This window comes from Dryobates pubescens, chromosome 35, assembly GCF_014839835.1.
Source record: "Dryobates pubescens isolate bDryPub1 chromosome 35, bDryPub1.pri, whole genome shotgun sequence".
NCBI lineage: Eukaryota > Metazoa > Chordata > Aves > Piciformes > Picidae > Dryobates > Dryobates pubescens.
The window spans coordinates 2,246,013-2,272,377 of NC_071646.1; the positions used below are offsets into that span (position 1 = coordinate 2,246,013).

General features: G+C 57.9%; 1 protein-coding gene across 4 annotated transcripts; it reads right to left on the reverse strand.

The window, feature by feature from the left end:
• Positions 1–521: 521 nt before the first annotated feature.
• SLC41A1 (solute carrier family 41 member 1) lies at positions 522–24,806 on the reverse strand. 4 transcript variants are annotated; one of them, XM_054176526.1, is made up of 12 exons: positions 24,694–24,806; positions 23,223–23,363; positions 22,150–22,914; positions 16,040–16,147; positions 11,488–11,559; positions 10,224–10,368; positions 9,978–10,124; positions 8,630–8,777; positions 7,684–7,763; positions 4,247–4,381; positions 2,798–2,946; positions 522–961 (listed from the first exon to the last, which is right to left on the reverse strand). In XM_054176526.1, exons 3-12 carry the CDS (start codon positions 22,525–22,527, stop codon positions 776–778), a joined length of 1,548 nt encoding a protein of 515 aa, XP_054032501.1. In that variant the 5' UTR covers positions 22,528–22,914; positions 23,223–23,363; positions 24,694–24,806; the 3' UTR covers positions 522–775. The 4 variants fall into 4 exon arrangements, with proteins under 4 accessions (XP_054032501.1, XP_054032498.1, XP_054032499.1 ...); XM_054176523.1 differs by having other exon boundaries at positions 22,150–22,917; XM_054176524.1 differs by lacking the exon at positions 24,694–24,806 and adding an exon at positions 24,164–24,265 and having other exon boundaries at positions 22,150–22,917.
• Positions 24,807–26,365: the final 1,559 nt, after the last annotated feature.

A 26,365-nucleotide genomic window follows, 5' to 3' on the forward strand; every position in this document is an offset into this window, starting at 1 on the left:
ACCAGGTGTTGGAGCACAGAGGACCCTTCCTCACCATCTCAGGTTGGAAGAGACCCTCAGGATCACCCAGGCCAACTCAGAATCCTACTCCACTAGCTTCACCCCTAAACCATACCCCCAAGCACCACATCCAAACCACCTTCAAACACAGCCAGGCTTGGTGACTCAGCCACCTTTGCTTTGGATGCCAGGCACAAGGAAAGCAAAGAGAAGAGGGGAGAGTGACAGGGCAGAGGAGACAGGAGATAACCCCCAGGCCCTCAATCCATCAGGTGGTGCTTTGCTAGGAGGTGCACAGCCCTGCACCCCACCTCCAGCACTACAACCACTTGGGAAGCACGAAAGAGCAGCCCTGCACCTCGAGTGACTGGGCCAGGGTGGGCTCCCTGCACGAGCAGAACCTTCACTGCAACCTTGCTTCAGACCTTCACTCCTGTGAAATTGCACTTGGTGATTGTCTCTTTACACTTTTTTTTTCTTGGCTTTTTTTTTTTTTTTTTTGTACTTCTTTTGAAGGGTTTTTTGTTTGGTTTTTGTTTGCTTTGTCCTTCCTCAAAGTAGGTTTCAGTGCTCTGCACAAACTCGGCTGGAAATATAAACCACTTACAATTCCCATTGAAAATAATGAGAATCCAGCAGCCAAGGATGCAAGTCTCCAGGAGAGACAGGGTTGGAGGAGGAAGCAGAGCAGAAGTGGAAGAAAAGAACCAACCAAATGAAGGGAGGAAGAGGAGGAGGAGGAGGAGAGGTGTGAGAGAGGGGCAGCAAGGGGAAGCTAATCCCCCACGTCGGAGTCCCGGTCGCCGATGAGCCACAGGACGTGGAAGCTGAGGGCCAGCAGACCTGTTCCAATCAGGTCCCCCAGAGCTGTCAAGTATGGGATGGAGAAGTTGTCAGGATCCAGGTCCCTGCCCCACATCCAGTGCACCATCCAGTCAGCAATGTACAGAAGAATGAGCACCTGGGAGGCAGGAAGAGAAGAGCCACATCAGCCACCAGGCCTCACCTCTGCGACCCCAACCTCCCTACAGCTGCAGCAAGTCCACAGGACCAGAGAAACAATCAGGCTGGAAGAGACCTCAGAGATCACCAAGTCCAACCTGGCACCCAGGACCTGGTCCAGCTCAGACACACAACCTCCTGCCAAGGTTGCTGGGGGCAAAGTCAGAAGCCCCTTGCTGAGCACAGCACTTCCAGCAGGCTGCATCCCAGAGCAATGAGTGCAGCACTGAGAGGATCCTGCTGAGTCTCCATGGGGGCCTAGGCATCCAGCTCCCCTGTGTCCCTCTGCCTCTGTCCCATCATCTAAGCCCAGCACAGTTGGGCTTAGAAGGGAGAAGGTTGGCACTCAGCACCAAAAAGCCTCCATCTGGCATCTCAGTTCTCAGATCCAGCAAGGATAAGCTTGAAGAGACACAGGGCAGAGAGGGGACTGGGAGGCACACAGGGGTGGTGCTCAGGCAGGGGCAGCAACATCTGGCTTCCAGAAATGGAAGCAGCTCAAACTGGCTGCCAGAGTGTGGTCTTCCTCATCTGCTTCAGCACAGATGTGCTGCTGAGGGACATGGTTTAGCACCAGACTTGGCAGTGTTGGGTTCATGAACAGAATAGAACAGAACTAAGCAGGATGGAAGAGACCTTCGAGATCATCAAGTTCAACCCATCACCCAACACCATCTGATCAACTCAACCATGGCACCAAGCAGCCCATCCAGGCTCTTCCTAAACACCTCCAGGGATGGTGACTCCACCACCTCCCTGGGCAGCACATCCCAAGGGCCAATCTCTCTCTCTATGAAGAGCTTCTCCCTAACACCCAGCCTGAACCTGATGACCCTGAAGGGCTTCTCCAGCCCAAACAATTCTAGCACCTAAAGACAGAAGCAATCTGCACCAAGCCTTAGGTCTGGGCCAAGGAGTTGAAGCAGCCACAGGCCTTTTGCTAATGCCCCTGGTGTCTCCAGAGCTGGCAGGGTGTCCCTCAGGAGCACAGCAGATGGCAGTCCCCCTGTCCCCAGCCCCTGCTGTGCTGCAGGCAGCGGTGGCCTTGCAGAGCGGAAGCCCCCACGGAGTGCCCAGCACCCAGCAGCAGTTAACCTAAATTTAGCCTCCTGGATGACAGCAGCCTGCTCCTGCTCTGATGGATGCTCTGACTCATTTCCTCAGCCTGGCCTCAGTTTTAGGGGGCACTGAAAGCAGCAGGATGAGCCTGGGGGGGAGTGGTGCAGCTGGGCTGAACAGGGAAGTCTCTAACTGGAACATCTCTCCCTGCCAGCCCCCTGCAAGGGGCCGCTGGGTTGCTGGGGCAGGGGTAAACTGGTCTGTACATGTCCCCCAGAGTCCCCACAGCTGCACAGCTGGCAGATCTCTGCCCTGCAGGGGAGGCAGGGAAAGGGCAGGACAAGCCACAGGGGGTCCCTGCAAATTCCACATCCTGTTTTCTTTCCTTCAGCACCTGGGAAAGTGCAGGTTGAAAACTGCTGAGGCACCTCCTGGGACAGATCAACACACACAAGGTAAACACTTCTGCTAGCAGAAGGACTTAAGAGAGACAAGAGAGGGATTCAGAATGTGCTAAACAAAGGACAGAAAGCAAAACCTTTTGTGCACAGGGAAGGAAAATGAGGATCTGCTCAGCCTGATCCTGGCTCATTTGCCAATCTGCTTGGCACACCTCTGCCCAGCAGAGGAATCTCTCACCCAGGGCCAGGGGATGGCCCTGTGCCTCCAGCAGTGCAGCTGCAGCTGAGCTGGTGACCTCTCAGCCCACCCAGCCCCACAGGGGGCCTCAGCTTACCTGCAGGAGAGCAGCTGTCATGTAGAAGACTATAAAAATCAGGGTGAGTGTAGTGTGTCCACCTTGCATGGAGCTGATGGTGTAGAGGAAAACCAAGTGCCCAGGCACCACCAGGAGAAAGAGCACACGAGCAGAGCGGGAGTTCACATCTGTCAGGAGAGCAAGATGGGCTTCAGGCTCAAGGAAAGGAATTCTGCAGCACCCCCTGGGCTCCAGGGGGCAGGGCAGCAGCACTGTGGTGATCCAGCATACTGTGGGAGGATCCAGGCACTGTGGGTTTAGGCTGGCAGGCTGTGCCCTGAAGAATGACCAAGGATACCTGGCTCCAAGCTTGGCAGGGAAGCTTAATTCTGTCACAGAATTGTCAGGGCTGGAAGGGACCTCAAGGCTCAGCCAGTTCCAAGCCCCCTGCCATGGCCAGGGACACCTCACACCACAGCAGGTTGCCCAGAGCCACATCCAGCCTGGCTGCAAACACCTCCAGGGATGAGGCTTCCACCACCTCCCTGGGCAACCTGTGCCAGTCTCTCACCACCCTCATGGGGAAGAATCTCTTCCTAATTTCTCCTCCTGTCCCCAGAGCAGAGCTGTTCCTAGGCCTCAGCTGCCACAAGGACTCAGGTCCCACCTCTGAGAGTGCTCAGAGCCATCAAGGATTTATCAACACTGCACCCCCAGGGAGCTCTGGCTGTACCCTGCCTGGTGATCACTTCTCCATCAGATCCCCACCACTCTGCAGACCTCTCACCCCTGCCTGCCAAGGGCCAGCCTTGGCACAAAGGCCAGGAGGCCCCAAGCCTCTGGAGGAAGCTCGGAGAGGAGCAGCCTCTGCCCACGCTCAGGGCTGGAATGCAAGGCGTGGGCTGGCCAGAGCTGCTCACAAGCCTTTGGAAGCAAGCAGCTCCCTGCAGCCCAGCAGAGCTGCACCCCTGCAGCACCCTCCAGGCAGCTTTCAGTATCTGGGACCCATCTGGAAAAGATTTAGAGGGTGGAGGGCTTCCAGAACTAGGCAGCCAGGGCATGGGACTCGTGCACCGTGTGGTGCTCTGCCCACAGCAGCTCTCACAGGTCCCAGGACGTTAGGGGTTGGAAGGGACCTCTGGAGATCATCAAGTCCAAGCCCCCTGCTAGAGCAGGACCATAGCATCCAGCACAGGTCACACAGGAACACATCCAGATGGGGCTGGAAAGTCTCCAGAGGAGGAGACTCCACAACCTCCCTGGGCAGCCTGCTCCAGGGCTCTGTGACCCTCACAATGAGGAAGTTCCTGCTGGGGCTGCGGTGGAGCCTCCTGTGCTGCAGCTTCTGGCCTGGCTCTAGAGGGCAGGGCAAGCCAGGGGACCAGCCACAACCCTCAGCTGCCTCCCAGCAGACCTTGGCCACCATTTCCTGCCAGAGGCAGCACCCAGCAGATCCCAGCAGGTCCCAGCAGATCCCAGCCTGCCCACCTGAGCTGAAGAAAGTGCTGCAGGGGCTGGGGCACTTGCGGGGGGCTGCCTCGGCGCTCTCTCCAGGCATCCCACTCATGTGCAGGTAAGTGGAGATGCGGCTGGCCTGCACTGCCACCAGGTTGCCTCCCACACCTGCAGAGGGGAGAAGAAGGGGAGGCCTCAGTCAGTCTCAGGGGGGAGAGAAGCAAGGGGAGGCCTCAGTCAGTCTCAGGGGGGAGAGAGGCAAGGGGAGGCCTCAGTCAGTCTCACGGGGGAGAGAAGCAAGGGGAGGCCTCAGTCAGTCTCAGGGGGGAGAGAGGCAAGGGGAGGCCTCAGTCAGTCTCACGGGGGAGAGAAGCAAGGGGAGGCCTCAGTCACTCTCAGGGGGGAGAGAAGCAAGGGGAGGCCTCAGTCAGTCTCAGGGGGGAGAGAGGCAAGGGGAGGCCTCAGTCAGTCTCACGGGGGAGAGAAGCAAGGGGAGGCCTCAGCCAGTCTCAGGGGGGAGAGAAGCAAGGGGAGGCCTCAGCCACTCTCAGGGGGGAGAGAAGCAAGGGGAGGCCTCAGTCAGTCTCAGGGGGGAGAGAAGCAAGGGGAGGCCTCAGTCAGTCTCAGGGGGGAGAGAAGCAAGGGGAGGCCTCAGTCAGTCTCAGGGGGGAGAGAGGCAAGGGGAGGCCTCAGTCAGTCTCAGGGGGGAGAGAAGCAAGGGGAGGCCTCAGCCACTCTCACAGGGGAGAGAAGCAAGGGGAGGCCTCAGCCAGTCTCAGGGGGGAGAGAAGCAAGGGGAGGCCTCAGTCACTCTCAGGGGGGAGAGAGGCAAGGGGAGGCCTCAGTCAGTCTCAGGGGGGAGAGAGGCAAGGGGAGGCCTCAGTCAGTCTCAGGGGGGAGAGAAGCAAGGGGAGGCCTCAGCCAGTCTCAGGGGGGAGAGAGGCAAGGGGAGGCCTCAGTCAGTCTCAGGGGGGAGAGAAGCAAGGGGAGGCCTCAGCCACTCTCAGGGGGGAGAGAGGCAAGGGGAGGCCTCAGTCAGTCTCACAGGGGAGAGAAGCAAGGGGAGGCCTCAGCCAGTCTCAGGGGGGAGAAGCAAGGGGAGGCCTCAGCCACTCTCACAGGGGAGAGAAGCAAGGGGAGGCCTCAGTCACTCTCAGGGGGGAGAGAAGCAAGGGGAGGCCTCAGTCAGTCTCAGGGGGGAGAGAAGCAAGGGGAGGCCTCAGTCACTCTCAGGGGGGAGAGAAGCAAGGGGAGGCCTCAGTCACTCTCAGGGGGGAGAGAAGCAAGGGGAGGCCTCAGTCAGTCTCAGGGGGGAGAGAAGCAAGGGGAGGCCTCAGTCAGTCTCAGAGGAGAGAGAAGCAAGGGGAGGCCTCAGTCAGTCTCACAGGGGAGAGAAGCAAGGGGAGGCCTCAGCCTCTTTCAAGGGGGAGAAAGAGGATTTTTTCTTCTCAGCAGCCAGCAGCCCTGGCATTGTCAGTGCTGCAATGTAGGCCAAGTCTATTTTTGATCTGAAATCCACTTTTGTAGGATGTAAAAACCTGAGACCAAACCAAATCCTGTCCTATGGCTTCAGAATATAGAATCAACCAGGCTGGAAAAGACCTCAGAGATCATCAAGTCCAAACCTAGCACCCAGCACCATCCAATCAACTAAACCATGGCACCAAGTGCCTCATCCAGGCTCTTCCTGAACACCTCCAGGGATGGGGACTCCACCACCTCCCTGGGCAGCACATTCCCATGGCCAATCTCTCTTTCTGGGAAGAATTTCTTCCTCACTTCCAGCCTAAACTTCCTCTGGCACAGCTTGAGGCTGTGTCCTCTTGTTCTGGTGCTGGGTGCCTGGGAGAAGAGACCAACCCCCACCCTTAGGCCAAAATGCAACTTGACTACTGCAGCCCTGGAAGCAATGACATTAAAGCTTCCTCTGTCACTTTTGGTGGCTGATTCATCTCTTTTTGTTTCCTTGTTTTGAACTACTAGTTCTTATTTTAGGGTTGGGTTGGATTTTTTTGCATGAGGCAGAATGAAAGTGTGGAAGCCTCTAGCATGAGCTGCACTGCTTCAGAACTCACAGAATGGCTCAGGCTGGAAGGGAACTCAGAGCTCATCTGCTCCAACCTCCCCACCACGCCCAGGGACACCTCTCAGCTACACTCAGCTGCTCAAGGCCTCATCCAGCCTGCCCTTAAGCACCCCCAGGCAGGAGGCAGCCACAGCCTCCCTGGGCAGCCTGTGCCAGTGTCTCCCCATCCTCACCCTGAAGAACTTCTTCCTCACCTCCACTCTAACCCTGCTCTCCCTCAGCTTCAAACCCTTCCTCCTTGCCCTGTCTCCTCATGAAGTCTCTCTGCAGCCTTCCTGTAGGATCCCTTCAGGTACTGGAAAGCAGCTCTGAGGTCCTCACTTTGTAACTCAATTTGTTGCAAAAAAACTCCAATCAATCAATTTCCCAGGCTGATCAGGCTGGAAGGAGGCAAAAAGCTTCAGACCAGAGGCAATTACATTTTCTGACTCTGAGTTGCAAATCCAAACCTTAGCACAGAATGGGTTGGCTTGGAAGGGACCTTCAGAGGTCAGCAGAGACATTCCCAACTAGATCAGGGTGCTCAGGGCCCCATCACAGAATGGGTTGGCTTGGAAGGGACCTTCAGAGGTCAGCAGAGACATTCCCAACTAGATCAGGGTGCTCAGAGCCCCATCACAGAATGGGTTGGCTTGGAAGGGACCTTCAGAGGTCAGCAGAGACATTCCCAACTAGATCAGGGTGCTCAGAGCCCCATCACAGAATGGGTTGGCTTGGAAGGGACCTTCAGAGGTCAGCAGAGACATTCCCAACTAGATCAGGGTGCTCAGAGCCCCATCACAGAATGGGTTGGGTTGGAAGGGACCTTCAGAGGTCAGCAGAGACATTCCCAACTAGATCAGGGTGCTCAGGGCCCCATCACAGAATGGGTTGGGTTGGAAGGGACCTTCAGAGGTCAGCAGAGACATTCCCAACTAGATCAGAGTGCTCAGGGCCCCATCACAGAATGGGTTGGCTTGGAAGGGACCTTCAGAGGTCAGCAGAGACATTCCCAACTAGATCAGGGTGCTCAGGGCCCCATCACAGAATGGGTTGGCTTGGAAGGGACCTCGAGGTCATCCAGTCCAGCCAAACCTTCCTGTTGCCAGGTGCCACAAGGCAAACATTGTGAAAGCTTGGAGTCTTTCATCAGGAAATGAAGAGAGTTTTTGGTGGGCCCCTGGAAAATGGACTTTGTAGGCAATGGCCTCCCAGGGCAGTCACCCTCCTGTGCTGGGCTGGCACCAGAGGGAGCCACCCTGCTGCAGAGCTGGACTCCAGCCACCTCCTCTCCCTGGCAATGGAAGGGGATTGAAGCTCCTTGCTTAAGCTGCCTAAAATAAGGCACAGGGAATAATCCCACTGCTTGCCAAGAGCTGCAGCAGCAGAGGGGAAAGGAACTCACCATTAATAACTGGAGTGAAGACAGCCATGCCAGCAAAGTTTGGATCTGAGACTGTTCTGTCCAGGATTAAGCCCCCAACGCTGCAGAGGGAGGGGGGAAGAGGTCAGTGCTGAAAGCTCATCAGGAAATACACAACACAGGGCCCTGAGGGTTCTCTCTGCTGCACCCAAGGGTGACAGACACCTACTAACAGAAGTGTTTATGGTTGTGCTTGGTGCAGATGGTTTTAGGCCTCAACATTTGATAACAGAAGACAGCCTGAGCAGGATCCTTTCTCACTGCTGCCAGGAAACAGCAGAGTCCCTCCAGGTTACAGCAACACCATCATCCAGAAGTCCTCTCCAGCCTTCCTGGAGGATCCCTTCAGCTATTGGAAGGCAGCTCTAAGGTCCCCCCAGAGTCTTCTCTTCTCCAGGCTGAACACCCCCAGTTCCCTCACAGCAGAGCTGCTCCAGCCCTTGGGTTACCTTTGTGGCCTCCTTTGGACTCACTCCACAGCTCTGTGTCCTTCTCATGCTGGGGACACCAGAACTGGACACAGCATTTGAGGCTGGGTCTCAGCAGAGCAAAGTCAAGGGGCAGAATCCCCTCTCCTGCCCTGCTGCCCACACTCCTCTTGGTGCAGCCCTGCTGCCTTCTGGGCTGCATGAGGGCACTGCCAGCTCCTGGGGAGCTGGTGCAGAGGGCTGCTGAACAGGATCTGTGTTTACTCCCTGGCCATGCCAGAGCCTCCCTGGGCAGCAGCTGGGACACTGCTAAGGGCCTGGATTGCAGCAGCCAGGTTCTCAATCCCACCTGTGCCTCAGGACCTACACCCCAAGGCTTTTATCTAGAAGCCACACAGTGGCCTGCAGGCTGCTGTGCCAACAGCAGAGCTTTCAGGTTTGGTTCTCTCTTGTTCCAAGGGCCCCAGGGGTGTGTGCAGGGTGGGAGGAGCTCTTCCTACCTGCTGATAGCCATGGCAATGATGACTGGCTCCCAGCCAGAGTACAGCACCTCCCTGGTTGCTGCATTCTTCTTGGCAATGATGATCCAGATGGGCAGCAGAGCTATGAAGAAGGCACACACCAGAGGGTTCACGTAGGCTCTGCTCTCTGAGGAGGAAAGAAGCAGAAGCAACAGCTCAAGGACACATCCTGCTGCACTGAGGTGAGCTGCCACACCAGCTGAGCTCACCAAGCCTGCCTGCCTGCAGCCAGAAGCTCCAGGAAGGGCAGGCAAAAGGGAGCCTAGAGCTCTGCAGGACATGTGCCACATTTAAACCCTAGCCAGCTGCTCCCCACAGAGTGGGATGGGGGAGGAAGAGAGGCAGGTAAAGCTTGGGGGTTGAGGTAAAGACTGTTGATGAGGACAGAAGAGGGTGACACTTGTGGGTTGAGGTAAAGGCAGCTTAACAGGAAAGGAAGGGGAAATAAAATGACAATAAACAAAACAAAGTGATGCAAAACACAACTGCTGACTGCCCAATGGCCAACCAGTCCCTGAGCCACACAGTCCCCTGGCCAGCTCCCCCCAGGGTCTATCCATCACCCTTTGGCTAGTTTGGGTCAGCTCTCCTGGCTGTGTCCCCTGCTGCTGGCAGGGCAGTGTGAGAAGCTGGGAAGCCCTGCTCTGGAATAAACACTGCTTAGCAACAACTACAACCTCCCAACTCCAAGCACAGCTCTGTACCAGCTCCTAGGAAGAAGATTAACTTCATTCCAGCTGAAAGCAGGACAGCATGGCACCTCCTCCTCCCCAGGTGCTCACACAGGGGCTTTATCAACAGATCCAGCTGAGAGCTCTTTGATTTCCACTCCTCATTCCCACTTCCTACCCCTGGGCAAGATCTCCCAGGGTTGCTTCACCTCTGGCTGAACCTGGCTGAGTCACATCCCCTGCAGCCCAGCCAGGGAAGGAAGGTGGAAGAGAGGAAGGAGGAAGTCTAGAGCCTACAGCTGCAGCTCTGCACTGAGTATCCCCAGCTGGTGCTGACAGCACAAAAGATGAATCCCCAGCTGCCTTCTCCCACTGCTTTAGCCACAGATGAGTCCTTAGCACATGGAAGGGGACAACCTCTCCCTTAGCACTTTAGCTGGTGAGAAGGAGCCATACAAATCAGTGCCAATGCTGGCTGCAGCTACAAGGCAGCAGAACATCCACCTCCTCCCCTCAGCAGCTCTGACTACGTCTCACTGAGACAGCTTCCAGGCCAGGCATCCCACCCACCCCAAGGACAGAGGGTGAAATGAGACAGACACACAGCAGCACAAGGAAGGAGCATGGAGATACAGAGGCCTGCTGCTGCTCCTCACCCAGCTCTTTGTACAAGCCCCAGCTGATTCCTGAGAGCAGAGCCAGGGTGATGAGATCCCCCAGGCTGGCGGCTATCGGGGTGGCGACGTTATCAGGGTTGATCCCCATCTTCCTGGAGCCAATGATGACCCCAATCATGATCATGCCTGCAGCCAGCAAGAGGAAGAAAACAAGGATGAGGCCAAGGGGAGGCTCAGCAGGTCAGGAAGAAGCAGGGGGAGGGGTGTGCAGGGTCTGTGCCTCACCCAGCACAAGGGAAGCGATGAAGGCCGTGGCCACGCTGCTGGCACAGAGCAGCACAGCATGGTCGATGCTGAAGTGTCCATCTGGGATCCAGCCAAACACCACTGCTGCAATGGAGGCCAGGAAGCCAACCACAGTAGCCTGAACCTGAGAAGAACAACTAGACAGTCACCAAGAATCACAGAATCACCAAGGTTGGAAGAGACCTCAAAGCTCATCAAGTCCAAGCTGGCACCACAGACCCCATGACTAAACCATGGCTCCAAGTGCCACATCCAATCCCCTCTTGAACACCTCCAGGGATGGGGACTCCACCACCTCCCTGGGCAGCACATCCCAAGGGCTAACAACTCTCTCTGGGAACAACTTTCTCTTCACCTCCAGCCTAAACTTCCCCTGGCACAGCTTGAGACTGTGTCCTCTTGTTCTGGTGCTCCTTGCCTGGGAGAAGAGCCCAACCCCCACCTGGCTCCAACCTCCCTTCAGGGAGTTGGAGAGAGCAAGAAGGTCTCCCCTGAGCCTCCTCTTCTGCAGGCTAAGCAACCCCAGCTCCCTCAGCCTCTCCTCCCAGGGCTGTGCTCCAGACCCCTCCCCAGCTTTGTTGCCCTTCTCTGGACACCTTCAAGTCTCTCAATGTCCTTCTTAAACTGAGGAGCCCAGAACTGGACACAGGACTCAAGGTGTGCCCTGGACTCGGCACTGGTTAGGCCACAATGACTTCCCTGCTCCTGCTGGCCACACTGTTCCTGCTGCAGGCCAGGATGCCATTGGCCTTCTTGGCCACCTGGGCACACTGCTGGCTCATGTTTAGGTGGCTGTCAATCAGCACCCCCAGGTCCCTTTCTGCCTGGCTGCTCTCAGCCACTCCGCCCCCAGCCTGTAGCTCTGCATGGGGTTGCTGTGGCCAAAGTGCAGCCCCTGGCACTTGGACTTGTTGAATGCCATCCTGTTGGCCTCTGCCCAGCTGTCCAGTTGGAAAAAACCCTAGAGAGCAAAATGGCCTTTGGTGAGGGAAGAGGGAACCGCCACCACCCCCTCCTCACCCAGGGGTTCATGCAGGTGGATCAGCATCCAGCTGGGAAACATCAGGTCTGACCCTGTAGGGCAAATCATTATGGACAGAGGAGTGTGGGACAAAAAGGTGGCCTCAGGCAGGCAGTGTTGAGAGTCAAAGCCCAGGCACTGCAAGCTGCTGGCAGCTGTCAGAGTTGGGCTCAACACCAAACAGCAACACTTGCACTTCCTTCTCCTTTCACAGCTCCTTACCTGTATCAGAGCCATGTTCCCTGTTATCATCTTCCAGAGCTCTTTGGGTGTATCCATTTGGCCAATGTTAGCCTGCAAGAGGACATCCCAATGTCAGCAGAGCCTGGCAGCACTTTGTACCCTCCAGCAGGCAAATGCCTGCCTTCCAGCTAGGCAACTCTGTGCCAGGAGCAGAAGCAAACAGCAGCCTCAAATCCTTAACTCTTCAGAGGAGAGCAACTGAGCACAGGAGATGTTTGTGTGCCCAGCTGGGGCCCAGCTCTGTCCTGACACCCAGGTTGAGACAGGCAGGGCTGTGAATGCCCCTGGGTAGCCACAGTGCCTCTTCCAACAGCCCCTTTGGTCTTGCAGTCCACACCTCCCCAGCTTCCCAGAATGGTGGAAGGGGCTTGGAAGGGAGCCCTGGAGATCATCCAGTCCGACCCCCCTGCTGCCAAGGCAGGGTCACCTCGAGAAGGTCACACAGGAGCATGTCCAGGTGGGTTTTGACTGTCTCCAGAGATGGAGACCTCTCTCAGCACCTTCTCCTTCCCAGCTCCAGCAATGGGATGGCAAAAGCAGAGCCAGGCCCAGCAGAGAGAGGCTGGGAAGGGAGGGTAGAGAGGAATCAACATCTGAGGATGGAACATCTTCCAAAAGCCACCAGAGATGCTCTGGTCCCACACAGAGCCATGCACTGCTGCTTCTCTGCTCACTGAGTTCCCTCTGTGGGGATCAAGCCAAGCTTGGCTCAGCCCCAGCTGGGTCATGCTGCCCCTCAGGTCAGGAGCCGGGGCGGGAAGAGGGCTGCCCCGGCTCCGGGACGGAGCGAGGCCAGAGGAAGCTGGCAGCCAGCACGGCTGCTGGGGCTAAAAGCTGAGCAAACAAGGCCAGTGCCACGTGGAGACCTGCTGAGGAGCAGGAAAAGCCATGGCACACAGGTCAGCTGGCACTGCTACAGCTCTGGGAGATGCTAACCAGAAGAGACAGAAAGCTGCTGGTGAAAAGATGATAGAATCAATAAGGTTGGAAAGGAGCTCAGAGATCATCAAGTCCAAGGTGGCACCCAGCACCTCCTGACTAACCAAACCATGGCTCCAAGTGCCACATCCAATCCCCTCTTGAACACCTCCAGGGACAGGGACTCCACCACCTCCCTGGGCAGCACATCCCAGAGGCCAATCTCTCTTTCTGGGAAGAATTTCTTCCTAACCTCCAGCCTGAAACCTCCCCTGGCACAGCTTGAGACTGTGTCCTCTTGTTCTGCTGCTGGGTGCCTGGGAGAAGAGACCAACCCCCAGCTGGCTCCAACCTCCCTTCAGGGAGTTGCAGAGAGCAAGAAGGTCTCCCCTGAGCCTCCTCTTCTGCAGGCTAAGCAACCCCAGCTCCCTCAGCCTCTCCTCACAGGGCTGTGCCCATGGCAGGGGGGTTGGAGCCAGATGATCCTTGTGGTCCCTCCCAACCCTGACTGATTCTGTGATACTATGAAGATGCAGCAGAACCCAGCAGGATCCCTGCAGGTTGCTGCTTCTGGCAGAGCATGCAAGTTCTGCTCTCCCCTAGCACCTCCTAGGTCTTGATGGGAAGCTGGGAGGATGGATCTGCAGAGGGGGAAAGCTTCTGTCCAGTCCTGTGCTGTTAGAGGCTGCTGTGAAGTGGAGGGGAAACAAGGGAGAGGCTCAACCAACCTGAAGAGGTAAACACAGGCTGGGAGTGATTGGCTGAGGGGATCAAACCCAAGCCTCTGCACAACAGTCCAGGAGCAATTTCCTCCTCCCAGGTTTCCTTGCTGGCCTCCAGAGGAACCCAAGCAGCCAGAGCTCAGCCAGTCCTCATTGCATGAGCCTGAGAGAGCTGCCAGCTCTTCACAAGCAGCCCTGAGATGTGCCCACCCCTGGAGAGCTTTCATGGAGAGGAGGAAGGGATGGAGGAAAACCAAACACAGAGCTGCCTGCAGCAGCACTCAGCACATCCAGCACAGGAATCTGAGCTCCATATGAAGCCTGACCTTCACATTCCAGCCACATGGCAATTAGGTTGGGATTAACACAGCCAAGCAACAGGGTTTTAATCCTTTAACTAAATGGGAGAGTTTTGCTCCTTAATTTGTGGGAGGAATTTCTGAGGTGCCTTAATGCAGCACTAATTAGAAAGCCACAGCCTGAGGAGCCACTGCAGGCTGCTGGCCTGGGGAGAGAGCAGCTCAGAGGGGCAGAGGGGAGCTCCCTCCACACAGCTCCACGTGGACCCCCCATGCTGAGGCAAGAACAGGGCAGGGAGAGGAAAGGAAAGCCCAGGAGCTGACCCTGTCCCACCATGAAGGCAGAGTGAAGGCAGGCAGAGGACACAGGCTGGGTGCTGGGTTACTGCCACCTCTCTCTGCTCACAGGCAGGAGCAGGCACCAGCAGCCCCAGCTGGTGTGAGGGCAGCAGCTGCAGGGCACAGGCAGGCTGCACCAGTGCTCTCTCAGCCAGTTTCCTCACAACCCTGCTGACACCCCAGGTTACTGCCACCTCTCTCTGCTCACAGGCAGGAGCAGGCACCAGCAGCCCCAGCTGGTGTGAGGGCAGCAGCTGCAGGGCACAGGCAGGCTGCACCAGGGCTCTCTCAGCCAGTTTCCTCACAAGCCTGCTGCAGCCACCACAGCAGAGAGGGGAGGGTTTGGCACCCCTGTGACTCTCTGCACAGCCTCATTTCCCTGCCAGGCCTGCCCCAGCACTGCTCCCTGCCAGCCCCACAAGGCAAGAGCACAACAAGGGCTGTGCTGCCCCTGGCCCAGGACAGCCAAGCACTCCCCCTGATGAGCCCATGCTCAGAAAGTGCAAGCTGGCCAAGGGCAAGAGGGAGAAGGGCCTGTGTCTGGGGCAGCAAGGAGCCTGCCATGACCCCAGCAGTGGAGAGCAAATAAAACAAAGCAATTTGTTTCCCAGAACCGAGGGGCAAACAAAGCTCAGCCTCTGTCCCTGCAAGTGCTGGCACAGCTGGGCCAAGGGCAGTGTGAAGCTTCCCAGCAGCTCTGCCCAGCACAGAGGGGAAGCAGCCACAGCCCAGCTCTTGCCAGGTTCTGCTGGCACAGCCACCCCCAGGCAGCTCAGCACCCTGCTCCTTGCTGAATCCCAGCAGGAACTGGTCCCCACAGCTAGCAGGAATCAGCAGGCAGGCCCTGGAGTGCAGGGGCCAAGACAAGGCTACACCAGGGAAATGCTCTCTGCCTTCCTGCTCCCCAGGAGCCACCTCAGACTCTCCAGAGTATGGTGGCTCCAGTGCCACTGGTCTGGTGGGGGGCAGCAGCACCCCTTTGGGTGGGCACAGGGGACAAGAGGAGCTGTCACTGGGGAGCAGCACAAGATGTTGGCTCTGCTGCCACCCAGGAATTCTCCCAAACACTTTGGGCTTCAGAGGTCAACAAGAAGCTACTGAGGAGCAAAAAGTCCCAGCTGACATCACCCCACTGCTCAAGAAGGAAGAACAAGAGAGGACTCAGAAGAGCAGACCTAAAGAGAGCTCTTCCACACCCTGCTTTCCTCTGCAGCAACCAGCAAGGGGAAGGCTGAGAGGAGGGGACCATGCTCAGAGGCAGCTCCCTGCTGGCTGCCACCAGCCAGGCAGGTCTCCATCCCTCCACCCCAGAGAGCACTTCCCAAATAGCTCTCTTGGGCCAAGGCACATCAGCTCCTTTGCACTGCAGAGGCCTGGCCCAGGCTGCTTGCTGCAAGGGCTCCCTTCCAGCAGCTCACAGGACAGAGTCAGAAGCTTGGCAGAAGGCAGCCAACACCTCAAGGATGCAAGGCCCCAAGCCATGCATGCTCCCAGCGTGGGGAACAGAAGCAGCAGGCAGTCACTTGCTGCCATGCTCAAGCAGGAGCTGCTCTGCAGAAGGAAGGAGCATTACTGTCCCTGTCAGGAGAGGATCTCAGTCCCTCTCCAGTGCTGCCCAGCTGCAGAGCCAGGCTGCTGTGTTACAGAAGCACAAAGCACCTCACTGCCAGCTGGACTCACCCAGTGCTCTGAGGAGCTGCCAGAGCCTGCCTCCATCCCACACAGGGAGCTCACTGTCTCCCAGCAAAGGGACTGAGCCCCAGCAAGAGAAAGGCCCAGCCCTGCCTCTCCAGCAGCTTCAAGAGGCTGTCAATCCACCTGCAAGGTCCTCTCCATTTCAGCCTTTGCTGGAGAGCTCTCTCCAGGCTCTCTCCTAGCCCAGCCTTGCAGAACCTGGCTTGTTGCAGCCTGCTTTGATGCTATGTCTGCACCCAGCCTCCTCACCAAGACAACTGGATCCAAGCACTCCAGATGTTCAGCTGCCACTGCCAGCTCACACCCCCTGCCTCCAGGCCCAGGAGCAGCCACCACAAGGAAGTGAACTGGCAGCAAAGCTTCAGGCTGATTAAACCTTCACATCTGATCAGCCCAGTGGCACGAAGGCACCTTCCCAACATCCTAAACTCCAGGCTCTGGTTTCTGCAGTCACTGCCTGAGAGGTTTTTGTCCACCCAGCCACCACACACACCCAGAGACCTTCCCATCCCTTCCCCAAGCAGGGCTGCTGCTCCCTCCAGCTCCCTGGATACTCACAGCTGTCGACAGGCGAGAGGCCAGAGTCATCTCCAGGTTCCCCTTCAGGCCCAGCAGTGCAGGCACTAAGATAAAAACCTCTGTCACATACTTGAAGACATCCCAGTGCTGCAAGATTGAAACCAAGAGAGACCATTAACAGCAACCCTGGCTGCTAGAAACCTTTGCTTTGGCTCTGGGGGGCTACAAGAAAGCTGGGGAGGGACTTCTGACAAGGGCTTGTAGTGCCAGGCTGAGAGACAATGGCTTGGAGCTGGGAGAGAGGAGACTGAGACTGGAGATGAGGAAGAAATTCTTCCCAGTGAGGGTGGGGAAGACACTGGGACAGGTTGCTCAGGGAGGTTGTGGCTGTTCCCTCCCTGGAGGTGTTCAGGGCCAGGCTGGATGAGGCCTTGAGTGACCTGGGCTGGTGGGAGATGTCCCTGCCCATGGCAGGGGGCTGGCACCAGATGAGCTTTAAGTTCCCTTCCAACCCAACTCACTCTGGGGGGTCTGGGGGGGAGCACACATGGCTCTGGGAGTCTCAAGGTGCTCCCTCCCTGGAGGTGTTCAGGGCCAGGCTGGATGAGGCCTTGAGCAGCCTGGGCTGGTGGGAGGGGTCCCTGCCCACGGCATGGGGCTGGCACCGGATGACCTTCGAGGTCCCTCCCAACCCAACCCACTCCACAAAGTGCCTCTTATTGTTCTACCCTTGCAGGCTGGCACTGCCCACAGGTGGCCCTGCACCCTCCAGGTCCCCTCCTGGTGCCAGGCTCTGCATTGTGCCCTGCTCCTGGTGCAGGTGGAGCAGCCCCCAGGCGCTGCTGCCGAGCTCACAGGCCGGCTCCCACCCCGCAGCGCGCGGCTCCGAGTGCCCCGAAGATCAGCCACTGACGGAATGTTTACAGCCTCAGAGGCCAAAGCAGGGAAAGATGAAGAAACTTTGCCCAATACTTGCAGTTCTTGGCAGGGCTGAGTGCTGAAGTCAGGTCAGCCTCAGCTGAGAGCCCTTCCCCACACGGAGGCCTTGCGAAAGCGCTGTGGAGCGAGGCACCGCGGCGCCCCGAGCCCGCCGGCTCCCCCAGGAGCTGTGCCCCCTGCTTCCCTTCACCCCCTGGGGAGATGTGTGCCCTCCCCTGCCTGGCTCCTGCGCTGCTCAGACAGAGCCATGGAGTTGTTTTGGTTGGAAGAGGCCTCTGAGATCACCCAGTCACAGAATCACCAAGGTTGGAAGAGACCTCAAAGCTCATCGAGTCCAAGCTGGCACCACAGACCTCCTGGCTAAACCATGGCTCCAAGTGCCACATCCAATCCCCTCTTGAACCCCTCCAGGGATGGGGACTCCACCACCACCTCCCTGGGCAGCCTGTGCCAACCCCTGACCACCCTTGCAGTCAAGAAGTCTTTCCTTATACCCAGCCTAAGCCTCCCCTGGCTCAATTGCAGGTCACTTCCTCTCGCTTCCCTGGGCAGCCTCTCCCAGGGTCTCACCACCCTCACTGCAAAGGTCCTTTAAAGTCACAGCCAGGAGGAGATGCTCTTGGCCCTCCTTGGGCTGTCTTTAGGCAGGCATTCTGATTGTTTCTGCTGCTGCTTGTAGCAGTGAATGCTTTGGTAGCAGTGAATGCTTTGCTACAACTCCCCTTTGGGCTATCCAGAGCTCAGTCAGCGAGTGACAAGCTCCCACTTCCCAGCAGCACAAGCTGGCTGTCACCAGAGTCACTTCAGGAGAAGAACATCCTCCTGAGTCAGCCCACAGCCTGCAAGGGCTGGGCAAAACTTTCCTGGCCCTGCCTCCAGAACATCACAGAAGCAGGATCAGGCCACAGCTAGAGCAAGCTCACAGCTTTCCCTCACCTTGTCCCGAGCCTGGCTTTGTAAACCCATCTCTAAAGGAGGTCCTGGCACTGCAGGCTGGTGCCAGAAGGGCTGTGGCTGGAGCCTGCTGCAGCAGCTCCCTGAGCAAGAGAGGGGAGTTCCTGGAGCAAGGAATACAAGCCATCCTCAGGGAAGGAAAACAAGGAGATTTCTGCAGAGCTCAGCAGCTTGCTGACTGCAAAGAGCAGGACCCATGGGCTCCTGCCAACTGTCTTAATCTGAGAGGTTATACAACACTGGGCTAGGGGCATTGAGGAGGTCTTGAAGGGCCTCCCTGGCTCCTGCAGAGAAGAGAGCTCCCTGCAGAGTCCTGTGCCCACAACGTGGCTCCCTGGGGAGAAGCAGAGCCAGGCTGTTTGGGGAGCACAACAGAAGGCAAAGAGAAGAGCAGAGATGAATTTCAGTCCAGGATGTTGAGCTGTGAAAATCCTTTCCCCACTCTCCTCTAACAGCCTGTCCAGCAGCACAGCAAGGAGCTGCTCCCAGGGGGAGGAATGAGGCTGACACAGCACACAAGATCCTCCAGGATCATCCAGCTTGCTCCACACCAAGGGGAACAACACTGCCCTGGGGAGCAAGGGGGGTCCTGGCTGGCTGTCAGCAGAGCTCCAGTAGAGAATTCCAGGGAGAGGCCCTCCATCTGCAGCACCTCCTCCCTGCCCTCTGGGGAGGGGGAGCAGAGAGACTATAACCAGGCTGAACTACTTCTAGCTTCATTTTCTGCTAAGCCTGTGGTCCCTTGGAACACAAATCCACCCAGACAGCAGAGCCAGCAGGCCCTGGTCTCTCCCAGGCAGCAGGACAAGATCAGGCCCCGGCCTGCCAGAGAGGTTCTGGAAGACTCCTCAAGCCCTGGCTGGTGGTTTGCAGCATCCACCAGGCTTGCTGCCTTTCAGAGGCTGTGCACCTGCAGACAGCAGCTATTTCCAGGCTGCCAGCTGCCTCCCAGTTGCTGTCACTTTCAGTCCCCACGTGTGAAGTGGAGGCTTGCAGGAAGCATGAGTAACTGCATGCTTTTGCTCCCATCCTGGCAGGGAGGTGATTCATGCCAGCTCAGAGGGGAGGGACGTGCTGCAGGTCAGAGCTGGGACTCTCCTGGTGAGGCTGCTTCACACCCTGCATTCTCCCAGCCCTCTCCCTCCACAGTGTCAAAGAACAAGTGGCCTTAACAGGAAAGCCACAGCTCCAGTGCTGGCAGTGCCAGCTCAGACCCATTCCAGAGGGCTGCTAACACCAGAGGTGGTCAAGAAGGGGAGATGAGCAACCTGACCAAGGCTCTGAGCAGCCTGATCTGGTGGAGAAGGTCCCTGCTCACTGCAGGGAATTGGACTTGGTGACCTTTGGAGCTGCCTTCCAACCCAAACCATTCTGTGGTTCCTAAGGGTGTCCAGCAATAGGACAGGGGGGGGATAGTTTGAAGCTGAGGGAGAGAAGGGTTAGGTTAGAGCTTAGGAAGAAGTTCTTCAGTATGAGGGGGGAGAGACTCTGGAACAGGCTGCCCAGGCAGGTTGTAGATGCCCAGGGAGGTGTTCAAGGCCAGGTTGGATGAGGCCTTGAGCAGCTGAGTCTAGCTGAGAGGTGTCCCTGCCCATGGCAAGGGGTTGGAGGAGATGACCTCTGAGGTCCCTTCCAACCTGAGCCACTCTGATTCCATAAGCAGAGTCCCTGCTCCCTGTGAATCACCACCCATCCCATCCCATGCCCAGCAGAAAAGTCTCCAGGGAGCAGAGGAGTCTGGAACACAACAACCAGGGCTCTGCTGGGAGAGGGAAGTGTGCCAACAGCCCTGGAGTGCAGCTGCTCTGCTCACATGCCACCTGGCCCCAAGGTCCCTCCAATCCCACCGGGAGCAGAGGCAAATCCTCCCCAGGAGGCAAATTAGGGAGACATTAATGGGCCACCATGGCCAAAGGCCAGGGCTGCCTGTGGTCACAGTGGGGAGGCCAATTACAGCTGGCTGATGAATCCATTTACCCCAAACAGAGGCAAGTGAGTGTATGGAGCCCTCCCCATGGCTGCACCCAAAGCCCCAGGGCTCCAGTGACCCACTCCACAGGCTTCCCTTCCCTCCCCCAGGTCTCTGGGAAGCCATTTGCCAGGATCAGCTCCCCAGACACCACAGGCAAGCAAGCAGAGCCCACAGGCTTCCCATCCCCCTTCTCCACCCCGTGGCATTCCGATGCCTCATTTAATCCCAGGGCCAGAGGGAGCTGGCAGGACAAGCCGCAGAGCCCCACGCTGAGCTGCCGTGGGACACAGGCGTGACAAAGCTCTCTCCCTAACAGCCAGGAAAAAAAAAACCACAACCCCAGGACTGTGCTGCAGGATCCCAGCCCTGCCCCACTCCTCCCTGCCCACAGAGGTTGGTCCTTCTCCAGGAAAAGGCTTCGGGCTCCAGCCGCTGGCTCCGGGGAAGAGCCGGAAAAGCCACGCAGGAGTTCGCAGGGACCTCTGCGAGGGGAAACGTGCCTGGAATGGCTCTCTTCCCCCAGAACATGATTCCAGTAACCCTCTCCCAGGCCAGTTTAGAGCAGGAGCCTTTCCTGTTTTGAGCTCTTTCAACAGGTTGCCTCAAGAGAAAACCCCAAGGATGACCACGGTGCTCAGGCACGCAGGGGAAGAGCCAGCGGGGCCGAGGAAGCCAGGGGAGAGTCTGCTTGGCCACCCCCAAGGACTGAAAGAAGAGCCTGGTTTGCCCTCCTGGCACACAGCTGGGCAGAGATGATCCTCACTGCCAGCAACACAAGTGCCTGGCAGCTGAGCCTTTCTATGCCAGCACTGCCAGGGGTTGTTTATTTCCCCTTAAGCAAACAGAAGAGCTTCAAGCAGAGCAGTTTTGGTTGACCACAGCTCCAAAATGGCTGCTGCCTCCTCCTCCTCTTCCTCCTCCTCCTCCAGCCAAACAACTTCACAGACCTGCACTGCATGGAGGACAGAGTTGGGCACCTCAGTGACCATTTTGGGCTCAGCATCAGTAAACTCAGCCCAACCTGCCTTTCAGAGCAAAGGAGAAGAGGTTAAGCAACTGAGCTGCTGCCAGAGGCACCCAAGGCTGGGACACAGAGCCTGGGGAGACAGCCACAAAGTCACATTTCCCACCCAAGGAGCTAACCAAGCTGCACAGCTGCTGGGTTCCCACACTGCCACCTGCCATCAGACACCTACTGAGGGCAGGTGGCACAGCAGTTTTCACCCAGAGCCAACAGCTGGTCTTTGCTAAGGATCACCTCCACTCCACGCAGCAGCCCTCAGGAGGAACAGCTCTGGCAGCTCAGCTGCCCCTGGCTACTTCAAGAGCCCCAGAAGGCAGCACAGAGGCCACTCAAGCAGCCTTTAACCTTCAGAGCAAGCCACCACGCAGGCCTCTCACCCAGAGTGTGATGAGTGACTTATTAACCTGGGTGGCACGAGCCTGGCATGCAGCAGACAGTGAAGGAAAGGGATGCAGGACCTGTAGAGCTCCTGGAGAACCTGTGGAGCTGGGAGGCCTACAGCCACCACCAGGGAACACTTTATTTCAAGCCATAACACATGGAATGGGCTCAGTCTCCAGACAGAGCTTCCAGCTGCAACCTCCTCCCATGAGCCAGAGCAGGGCAGCTGCAGCACAGAGGTGCCCCACAGCCTCTCAACCTCCTTCCATGAGCCAGAGGAGGGCAGCTGCAGCACAGAGGTGCCCCACAGCCTCTCAACCTCCTCCCATGAGCCAGAGGAGGGCAGCTGCAGCACAGAGGTGCCCCACAGCCTCTCAACCTCCTTCCATGAGCCAGAGCAGGGCAGCTGCAGCACAGAGGTGCCCCACAGCCTCTCAACCTCCTTCCATGAGCCAGAGCAGGGCAGCTGCAGCACAGAGGTGCCCCACAGCCTCTCAACCTCCTTCCATGAGCCAGAGCAGGGCAGCTGCAGTGCAGAGGTGCCCCACAGCCTCTCAACCTCCTTCCATGAGCCACAGCAGGGCAGCTGCAGTCCAGAGGTGCCCCACAGCCTCTCAACCTCCTTCCATGAGCCAGAGCAGGGCAGCTGCAGCACAGAGGTGCCCCACAGCCTCTCCTCCTCTCACTCCAGACATCACCAAGGTCCCCTTCTGTCTCCCCCTAGCCCAAGCAGCATACAAGGTAGTTGGCCTCCTTCCCTCACACTCTATCTGCTGAACCAGCCTTGGCACTGAAGTCCTTCCTGGCTAGGGACCAAGACACAGCCTACAGGGACAGGCTTCAGAGCGCAGTGCCACGCCAGGCCAGCATCCATCCTACCTGCACAATGTCCAGCACCATTCCAGCAGCAACTGTCCCAAAGCCTGCCAGGAGGAAGGGGAAGAGGACTTGCAGTCCGATGGAGAAGGAGGTCTCCTTGAGGGGCGAGGCGGGCTCAGGGCCCCGGTCCGTGCTGGTGTCGTCGCTCTCGTTGCTCTGGCTGCCGTTCTCCAGCAGGGCATCTTCCTCCCGCACCCCCTTGGCGTTGGCACGGGACTCCAGCACCACCACCTCCACGCCAGCCCCGGCGGCTGCCAGGAACGCGGAGGGCTCCGCCGGCGGCCCGCGCTCGGGCCCGGCGAGGCGCTCGGCGGGCAGGACGGGCGGCGCGGCCCCGTTGGCCTGCAGGGGCTCCTTCTGCTCCGGCTTGGCAGACATGCTGCAGGGAGGCTCTCCTCACCCTTGGCTCGCTGGGCCTACAGCCAGCAGCTGTTGCAGGAGAGATCTTCTTCCAGGGGCTTATACAAATGGCCTTTCCAGCATCTAGAGCCAACCTCTCTTACCCCTGCTCGCCTGCCCTGGAGCGCAGAGACTGCTCCTGCAGCAGAGATCCCCATCAAGCAACGTCCAGGAATGGAGGACGCCAACCAGGGAGCTCGCAGGGAACACTGCAGGAGCTGGGGACTACAGCAAATTCCCTCTAGTTCTCCTCCTCCTTTCCAGCACCGTGGGGTGCAGCAGCCACTGCAACAGGCTCCAAGCTTCTCCTCTTTGACGTGGGACACTTCAGTGCATCTCTCTCCAGGTCTTCTTCCAGCAGCACCACTGCTGTGAGGGGACACACAAGGCAGAGAGAAAAGCAGATGGAAGTAAGTAACACAGGAGCTTAAAGAGCTGAGAAAGCAGAGAGTGGATACAAGAGGGGCTGGCTTTGGGAGATGCTGCAATCCAGAACAGCTCTCCTTACTATCAGGGCTTTGTCACTTTCTCCAGTGGCATTTGAGTCTGAAGGCTCCTGGGGGGTTTTGCTGTGTTTCAGCCTGGCTTGTGCTCTCTCTGCCAAAGCAGTCAGCAGCAGCACCACGAGCTCCAAGTGTCACTGCCCTCCTCCTCCTGCAGGAAGAATTTCTCACCTTACAGCACAACGCAGCCAGAGTCTTTATTTAAAGTAACAGCAAGCTCCTGGTTAGGGTTTCGTAGTGAGCTGAGCAGGCTGGAGGGTGGGAGCTAGCATTTGGACAGCCTCAGTCACTCTCTGAGAACTCCTCTTTCACCTGGAACACGAGAAGGAAAGAGATATTCTGCTGGGTCTCGTGGCAGTCAGCACAAGGGCTCATTCATTCCACAGCCTGCTCCTCCAACCTACGCTGAAGGTACAACCTTCAGGCTACAGCTGTTAGCCATGCTAGCCCTTCACTCTTCACGCCTTCTTTGCCCCTTCCTCCACACTTCAGGGCGGCTGTGTCAGGGGAGACGAGGAGAACATCAGCTCTCTTCTGCCCGTTCCCCAGAAGAGACCTTGGAGGTCCCTCCGGAGGTCTCTCCCATGGGGGTCTCTCCTGGGGGGAATCCCCAAGCCGCGCAACAAGGGTGCCCAGCCCGGAGGCCGAAGTCCCGCATGGAGCCACCGGCCACAACCACGGCAGCGACTGCTGCCCGCCGTGAGCCCCACGCCAAACCGGAGCAGGCGTGCGGAAAGAGCGCGGCCCCGGGGCTCTGCTCCATCCCCGCCTGCCGCAGCGCTGGAGGTGCCGCAGCGCTCACAGAGCCCCGAACGTGGCGGAAGCGCTGCCGAGCGAGCGCGGAGGAAAGCGGGCGGCCCGCAACCCCGTAAGCCCCAAACTCTAAAGCGGACTCAGCCGAAGCCCAGCCCAGCTCCACCGGAGGAACCAGCGCCCACCGGGAAGCACTGTCCCGAATACACCGGAGCTGCTCCGGCCGCCGGCCCGGCCGCCCGGCCTGCCTGTTCGCTCTCTGCGGAACAGGGCTGTCGCGGGCCCCCTCGCTGCCCCTGCCGCAGACCGTGGGCCCCACCGCAGCGGCCACCCACCCCCCGGTTCGCCGAGGACCTCACCGCTGGGCACCGCGGAGCCTCCCGCTCCGCTCGCTCTGCCCCGCCGGACCCGCTGCGGGCTGCCCCGCGCCGCCCTGACATCACCGCCCGCCAATGGCGGCCCTGCCCAGCGCGCCGTGCGGCGCTCTCATTGGTCAGCCGCGCGTGGCGTCACGCCTGGCCCCGCCCCCGCGCAGCGCGGGGTGAGCGGCGTGGGGGGCGTGGCCTGCGGGGTCACGTGAGGCCGAGCCCACATGGAGCCGGTGGGGCTGCGGCCAGCCCCCTGCCAGCCCCGCATCCATCTCCGCAACCTTCCCTCCTTCCATCCCTCCATTCATCCCTGCGTCTCTCTATCCCTCCCTACACTCCTTCCTCCTTCCCTGCATCCCTCCTTCCTGCATTCCTCTACCCCTGCATCCTTCCCTCCTTCCCAGCATCCCTCTCCCTCCCTGCATCCCTCCTTTCCTGCATCCCTCCAACCTTCCTTCCCTCCACCGAGCTCAGGGCAATACCTGAGGCTTCCTTGCTCTCCGGATGATCCCAGTTCTCACCTGGGATGCAGCATTGGCAGGAGGCTTCTGCTTCCTTTTCCTTGCTATCGTTCTCCTCTCGCTCCCATCACCGGTAGGATGCTCCTGGGAGGTTCTCTCTACCTGGGGACAGGGGTGCCACAAGTCACAAAGCTGGAGGGCAGGCTGAGCAGAGCCGTGCTGCTGTCTCCCCTCAGAAGTGTTTGGAGATACCCCCAGTCCAGGGACACTCAGCTTGACTGATGCTCCACAGAAGGCTAGATCCAACCATGCCTCTCACTTGGGCCAACTTAAAATGCTAATGACACAGCAACCCTCTGGCATTTATCACCTCATCTCCCTAACTCCTTAATTAAGCCCAGCCTTACTGTCTTGTCTGCCATTCAGGGACCAAGGCCCAGCAGCACTAAGATGGTACAAGAGCCTTCAGCCCCAGCCCCAAGGGCATCTCTGATGCAGCTGTAAACCAACCCAGGATATTATCACATACTCACTTAGCAGCTGTTGAGACCCAACTGTCCCCCAGCAGACACCACAAAGCCCTGCTGCAGAGGTCAGTGCCCTCTTGCCTGGCAGACTCTCTATCCCTGAACAAAACCAGCTCTTCTGATTCATGCTTCCCTTTTATTTCCTTTCTTCTTTTTTTTTTTTTTGGGGGGGGGGCAGGAATGTGAATTTTTTGGCATGAGTGGAACTTCTGACCAGTTGTTGTTTTTCCTTCCTGCCTTTCCTTTCCTCCCAGGAAACAGCCAACAGCAAGTGATTACCCAGAGCCATGACGTGATCCCCAGCTCCAGGCCCTGGAGACAGAGGTCTGGAGCCAATGGAGGCTGCTGTGACACAAGGGCATGCGTGAGAGGGATGAGGGAGGGCAGCACAGGAACTGTGTTGTGTCCCCCCCTGGGTCCAGCATGACTGGAGCTGGTGACTTCATCTCTCAAAGTAAGGAAAGGAAGGCAGTCATGGTCAATGGCAGCAGGAGCCCCATTGTGAGGGAGGTCTCTCTGAAGATGGGGGCTGTACTACTCCAGTTCTCCTGGTTAAAAATGGAGCTGGAGGAGCTTCCTGTGCTGAAGCACTGGGAAGAGAAGGCTGCACTTGAGCAGAGCAGAGCAGGCTATAAAGCAGCACAAAGACAGCTCAGGTAATTCTATGGCAAAGACCTACAAGTAGGGCTTGTAACCTTCTCAGGCCCAAAAGCCTTTGCAGATGTCTCTTCACTCTTTCCTCAGGGAATTGTTTCAGCTGGAAAAGCCCTTTAAGATCATCTAACTGTACCAACTCTGGTGCTAAACCACAGCCCTCAGCACCACATCTCAGCTGTTTTCAAACACCTCCAGGGATGGGCATTCAGCCACCTCCACCTGGGCAGCCTCTGCCAGGCTTTCAGAACCCTTTTGGTGAAGAAGTTTCTTCTAAAGTCCAACTTAAACCTCCCCTGCTGCAACTTGAGACCTAGCCCCACCTGGCTCCAACTTCCTTTCTGTTTCACCAGCCTGGAAGCAAACAAACCCACCACCATCCCCTCTTTCCCCAAGCTCCCAACAAGCACTGCTCCCACCTGTGCTCATGTGGCACCCACGTGCCGTGCCTGCCGTGACAAACACAGGTCAGGCTCGGTCAGGTACAGCCCTTGGGCCCATCCCACGTGAGAGCAGCTGGTGGAAAGGAGCTGAAAGGTCCTCACTTCCTG